This window comes from Habropoda laboriosa, unplaced genomic scaffold, assembly GCF_001263275.1.
Source record: "Habropoda laboriosa isolate 0110345459 unplaced genomic scaffold, ASM126327v1 scaffold2, whole genome shotgun sequence".
Lineage (NCBI taxonomy): Eukaryota > Metazoa > Arthropoda > Insecta > Hymenoptera > Apidae > Habropoda > Habropoda laboriosa.
The window spans coordinates 919995-926551 of NW_017100190.1; the positions used below are offsets into that span (position 1 = coordinate 919995).

The window sequence follows — 6557 nt, forward strand, 5'->3', positions numbered from 1 at the left end:
TACGTATCTATTTGTCTATTACTCTAGGCCGATATTTAACGCCGTTTCCGTCGACCCTGTGACGCCAGAGACCTTCCTTCTCTTTTTAAATCGTTCTTCGAAGCGACAGATCGCTGGAGAAACGTGCCGCCCGTTGTTCAGATACAGCGAGAAAGGAAAACGCGCACACACTGTACGGGCACAGGGTCGATTCGGTATCTCGTGACGGAACGACGATCGTGTCGAGAACTTAGACACGTCGAGACGCGGCCAATTTTTCATCCTCCGGTTTCGCGATGTCGCATCGAGAGGGGTTGACATTATCGACTAACCACTACCGACGTCAGTTTAATACCTTCACCGCTGCTATTGGTACCGTTCGATGTCCGGAAGGTTGTTCTCGATGATCGATCGGTGTCACGGGCTCTTTGCCGTTGGTATTCTATCCGCGAGTGAATCGTGGTAACGGAGGAGGAACTTGGATCGCTGAACGTTGAAAGCTTCTACCATCGGTCTCTCTCGAGGCTAATCAGGTTTGAGGGGGAAGAATCGGTAGCTTGGTAATTAACGAGGTACTCCGCTCTCTGCCCACGGGACCCTGATCTATTTTTCAGAATACGCTATTGTGATTATTACTATATGATAACATTTAAAGAAACAAAGAAAAAAAAAACACTAAAACCACAAAAACACCTTGTACTATTGTTTATTATACGATTCTGACGATGATTATTTATAATGTTAATAATCTATATTAACGATAATTACCGCATTATACCATTATTATATTTAGTACTATTTAGAGAGTGAGGCTGCTACTATATTAATGAATTAAGTACTAAGTAACGGATTAAGTAATTCATTAGACTTTATATATAAATATATAAATATGAATATAAATAAAAGTATTTAATAATCACAGTACGACTGCCTCTGACTCGATTTTCTTTTCCGGGCGCTTGTTCAGTCGGCGTTACGAACGTTCTTTCGTTTCACCCATTTACATTCGACGACTACGTTATTTTATATATCGTAATAGACATAGACTGTACCATGAAATATTAAGTAAAAATAAATTTGATTAGGTAATAACCACGTTCTTCCGTTTCTCCACCCCGGAATTCCCATCCGAAGCACCCGATCGATACCTACGCTTCTTCTTCCACACGTCTAGGGACCGCAGGTAAGAGGGGAGGTAGGAATAAATCGGCAAACACCGCGTATCCATTTTTGTCCACCTTTATTTAATCGTAGCACATACTATTTCAAAGATTCATAAGTACGATGTAGATAAAAAAGTACAAATATTTACAAAATACTGTAAAAAAGAAATCGATTACAAAACGCCTAGGGATATGAAAAACGTCGTTTAAAAATGGATCTTGCGTTCGCTGCTCGCTTGCAACACTTCTTCTTCTTCTTTTTTTCTCTCTCTTTTGTTTTCCCACCGTGTATGACTAGACATTAGACGTAATAGGTCGCTTCGTTAAAAGTCACTGGCGCGGCGCAGCGTTTGTTCCGTGTGTGTCCGCGTGAACCCCTCTCTCCTCTTCTCGTCCGGATTGCGCGAAACGACGCTCGAGTGGACGTGATCTATCTACGGATAAACTTGGTGCGAAAAATTTCACCAGGCGGCGGCGGCAGCATTCGAAAACGGCGGGGGATAATCGTTCTTCTACGGATTAATTCGGTCGGCGAATTGATACGAGCACTATTGGTCTCGCGTAAATTGCCCTTACAACGATTACAAACTGCCAGCCATGTTGCTGCAAGGTATGTTCCTAACGTACTTTATGTTACAAGAATATCTCTTGGCATATACGGCGAACATTTAGGAAGCATCTGAGATAATTCAGGCCGGAATTTTGCAGGAGCATTCCCGAACGTCGTCGTCGTCGCTCAATTTTCAAACTATCGCAGAGACATTTTCCGCGATTAAAGGTAATCCAAGGAAGAATGCGATCCAACGAAATTTGTGCAGTTCCAAATGAATTTTCTCTGTGAGAAAGAAACCGAAGAAGAAAAGGTTCGTGTTGAAAATAGGGAATAAGAAGCGATCGACTGCAACGTTCGACGTGTCCCTGCAAAATCGTGATTTGCTTAGGCACGCAGAAAAGGGAATCTCTCCCTTCCGCGACGCCTTCGATGCGACGAGGGTGCATTAAATTAGGGAATGGTCGTATTCGTTATGATTATGAGAACCTTTAACGTTACAGAGATTACTCATTGGCAGTGGTTTACCTTAGTGTCTCGTACATCTAGATGCGTATATGATACGTTATATATTTAATATGCGCATACGTGTGCAGAGCTGAGGAATACTTTGAATACTGATCGATCTTCTCTCGCGCGTTCTGTTTCAGCCAGCAATAACGATACAGTAAGTACGTGGTGTGTCTCGTGGAAACTTTGACAGCTCTGAACGTGTGTGTCGTCGTATGTAGCATATCTAATTGCCAAGTATACCTAATTACGGTCGTATCGAATATTCTTTCCTGAACCTGTCACCTATTAAAATCCCTCTATTATCCTGTACGGCTAGAAAAGGTGTTTCGTGGTTCTTGGTACCCTTCGACTCTCGGAACGAATGATCGTTGTAGAAATTTCGCTAATTCGCTAAGTCGACGCGCCTAATCTCGGAAATTCTTCGAATGCAAAAACAGGCTCTCGATAGTAGTACGTAGAATCGTACTCGTATCGTTTCCTTTTGAAAATTGATAAGAACGGTACCATCGTGATCCCTCGGAAGTGTATAGTCTATAGATGAAAAATGAAAGGTTGAATCTCGCGATTGTACTTAACGAACAAACTTACTCTTATACCCACGGTATGTACAAGGCCGTTTGTTTTATCCTCTTCGAGCCAATGTCGAGCAAAACGCTCCTTTTTTTCATTCTCTTCGTGTTTCCCCCTGTGCGCAGACTAGGGTGGTCCAGGCGATTCGAGCAACTCGTACAACCGAAACTCACCCTGTATACGCACACCGTATATATTATATTTATATATGTATATATATATATATATATATAACAAAAAATATTTTTAACACGAACGTTGATATGGTCGTGATACTTTCTTAACGATGCATTCACACACTGTATATGTATAGCCTTTTGCGATTCTCCGGCGTGACGACAATATAGCGTATCTTACGAATATTCGATGTGCGGTGATCGATAATACCTATCGTTTTACACTGATTACTAAATATTGCGTTAGTCGTATAATATTCGTAGCGTGTACTGTATCGTACGTATTCCCTTATTTTTTAATCCGACGCTTAGCAGTCATTGGAGCGGATCCTTCTGTTAGAAATAAATTATTGCCTTACCGACCTAATGGACGCGACAGAATACCGCAACACGAGTAATCGTCGCGATTACTAAGCAAAGCTAGCTAAAATTTTCTCGAAATTCTCCTCACCCCGATGATCGCGCGACCATTACCCCTATCATGGTATCTCCGATTTAGAGCCTCGTGGCGTACTCGATCACAATCTAGAGACAACTGTCGGCGACAATTTCACCTATTTTCGAGACCACCTCGTCGAAGGTTGGTCTCTCCCGCGGGTCGTTGGCCCAGCAGAGAACTTGAAGCTCCTGCAAAGCCGGCGGTGCAGCTTTGTGGGGCTTCCACGAGAGCGTTTGAGTCTTCAACGCGGCCAATACCGACTCGTCGTTCATCTTGTTGAAGGGCAACTCGCCCTGATGGAACATCTCCCAGACGAGGCAAGAGAACGAGTAGACGTCGCTCTTGGTCGAGTATTCGTCCTCGTAGGCTGCTTCGTAGGGTAACCATCTGAGAGGGATCACTTGGTTTCGATGCTTGGTGTACTCCTGTTGATACGGTTCTTTGGTCATGCACGGCAGAGAGATCTTGATTGTCAGGTTGCTGGCGATCAGGCAGTTTCGGGCGGCTATGTCTTTGTGGACCAGGCGATTGTCCGCGAGATGCTTCAACCCTTTCGCCGCTTGATTGGACAGAGAGATAATCTGTGCGACGGACAGCTGAGGTGCTCGCGGTGGCTTGGATTCGTGAGTTGGGCTCGAATTGTTATCCTTCCTGGAGGCAATCAGGAATTGCTTCAGATCTCCCCAATCGGTGTACTCGAGGATCATGTAGTCGGGTTCCTCTTCGCGACACAGGCCAATTAGCTTCACGACGTTCTCGTGGCTGAGCTTGTGAAGGAGGTCCAAGTGACGTTTGAACTCTTGCAGAGCGATCTCGTCTTTCGTGTTGATCAAACTCTTCACCATAACCAGACTCTCCTTTTCGCCGTCCGTTTGATACTTGGTCGCGTAGACCTCGCCGAATTCACCACGACCCAACGGTTTCAGCTCCTTCAGGTTGGTACGCGACACGGCGATCTTGTCGTAATTCGACTTGGACTTCTTCGACTGGTTGCTGCTCTGGCTCTGAGCTGTATCCGCGCCGTCGCTCTTATTGTGGGAATCGCGGTTCTCCTTTTTCTTGTTGGTCGAGTTCATCTTGCTGTTCCCGGTCTCTTTTAGCTCGGTCTGTTCCTCTTGGACCTCTCCGTTCTCCAGTTTCTCTGCACGATTGAAATCGAATTATTTTCTTTGTTTGTTTTGTTTCGCTTTTGGTACGGGTGTTTTTTTTTTTTTTTTTTACTTTTTAGCGAGGAGCACGATTACAACGGCGCGACGAAGTCTGAAACGCTTTCGTGCAGCGATCGAAGGAGATAGATACCTTCTGCCTGCTCTTGGAGGTACTGCTGCTTCCTGCGACGACGTCGGTAACGACAGTACAGCATGAGCCCGACGACCAGAACCATGTATGCCGCGGCGGCGCTCAGAGTGATCGTAACCGTCTTCGTCATCATCGAACCGTCATCAGCCTCTTCCGAATCCATGTCGAATCTGTACGTGTCGCCGGCTGCGAACAGAATATCCTCTTCACATCACCCGAAGAGTCTTGCAGAATGTTTGGAGAAAGGTGGAGAGACTTACCTTTAACGTTCAACTGGACCTCTTCTCTCTTCAAACCTCCGCTGTTGCCCGCGGTGCACCCGTACTTCCCCTCGTCGGCCAGGTACACCTCTTTTATATACAAACTTCCGTTGCCAAGCACTTCGAAGCGAGAATTATTCAGATTGTTCATTCTAGAGTCCCTGTCCCACTGGATGGTCGGCTTGGGATCGCCTTCAGCGGCGCAGTGCAGCATCACGGGGTACCCTTCGACGGCTTCGGTCGGATTCTGCGGCTGGATGGTGAACTTTGGCGCAACTGTAAGAAACAGCGGTAGAGAGGTGTGTTGAGAACGCGACGGTGGATCGCGGAGGGTCTCGATCGATCACACTTACTGACTACGTCGATGCTGATCGTGTGGTTGATCGATCCCTGCGCGTTGCTCGCTATACACGTGTAGCGACCCTTGTCTTCCTCGAGGACTCCGTTGAAGTGGAGTGTCCCATTGATATCTTGCACGTGTCTCGGGAATTCCTCGCCTGCCCCCTCCTTCATCCACCTCACGATCGGATTAGTGGCGCCCTGAGACTTGCACGGCACTTTGGCCGTCGAGCCAAGCTCCAACCGCTTGTCCACCGGCTGCGGGGAGAACTTGAGCTTCTCCTCGACCGTGAGGCCGGCTCGTTCCGAAAATATCGACGGGAAGCCTTTCGTGGATATCTCGCACATGTAGCCGCCCTTGTCCGACAGGTCGGCGCTCTTCAAGTGCAGGGTCACGTTGCCGTTGTGATCGGTTACGCGATGTCTCGTCGGTCCGCCGCTCTCTTTCAACGGTTCCCCGTCTTTCAACCAGCGGACGTACGTCACCGGTGGTTCCATGCCGGAGTAGGAGCACGCCATCGTCACCGAGTCTCCCTCCATCACGCTCAGACTCTCCGGTGAGCTTAGCAGCGTAGGTGGAGCTGAAAGGTTGAAGCGTCGCGTTAAAAGGACGAAACGGCCGGGGAAAGCGGATTTTTCAACAGACTTACCGGAAATGACCACCTGCGCGGATATATCGGTCTCACCGGCCATATTCTCCGCGACGCAAGTGTAATTGCCGTCGTCCTCGCCCATACGAGCCTTCGCCACTATGAGCGTGTTATCTTGAACGCGCACCGCCCCGGAGTCGCTTATAATGTGTCCATTGGGATCTCGCCAGTACACCTTCGGCGCCGGAAGACCGGAGGGTTCCAAGCAGCTCACTTGCAGCTCTTGATCCAGACCCACTATGGCCAGTGAGTTGGGTAGAAGGGGTTCGAACGATGCCGCGGAAAGGTTCATTAAATCTACCACAGAAAATCGTTCTCCTTTAGACCAGCTGAGAAAAAGAAAACCCTTTCTCCAATTGCCTCTAAAGGAGATCTATGCTTACAAGCTATTTGAAGTTCAACGGTGTAAGTGACGGTGCTATCTCCACGCTCTCCGTGGCACGAATAGAACCCTTGATCCCTGTGTTCGACGGACCGAATGACCAGAGTGCCGTTCTCGAAGACGGTTTTCTCGTCGTCGGTTTCCAGCGGGCCGATATCCTTGAAGAACCACTGAACAACGTCCGCGTCCTCGAAAACGCAGTGAAAGACGGCAGGCTCGCCGCGTTTCGCGATCAAA

At 47.5% G+C, this 6557-nt stretch overlaps 1 protein-coding gene across 1 annotated transcript in view; it reads right to left on the reverse strand.

Moving 5' to 3' along the window:
* Window positions 1-3476: 3476 nt before the first annotated feature.
* LOC108580070 (inactive tyrosine-protein kinase 7-like) overlaps window positions 3477-6557 on the reverse strand; it is a 31773-nt gene continuing 28692 nt past the window's right edge. Inside the window, 6 exon segments of the mRNA XM_017943730.1 lie at window positions 3477-4531; window positions 4690-4875; window positions 4950-5225; window positions 5303-5869; window positions 5939-6235; window positions 6322-6557. The exon segment at window positions 6322-6557 is cut by the window's right edge and continues 32 nt beyond it. Of these exon segments, the coding sequence (XP_017799219.1) occupies window positions 3477-4531; window positions 4690-4875; window positions 4950-5225; window positions 5303-5869; window positions 5939-6235; window positions 6322-6557 (2617 nt within the window).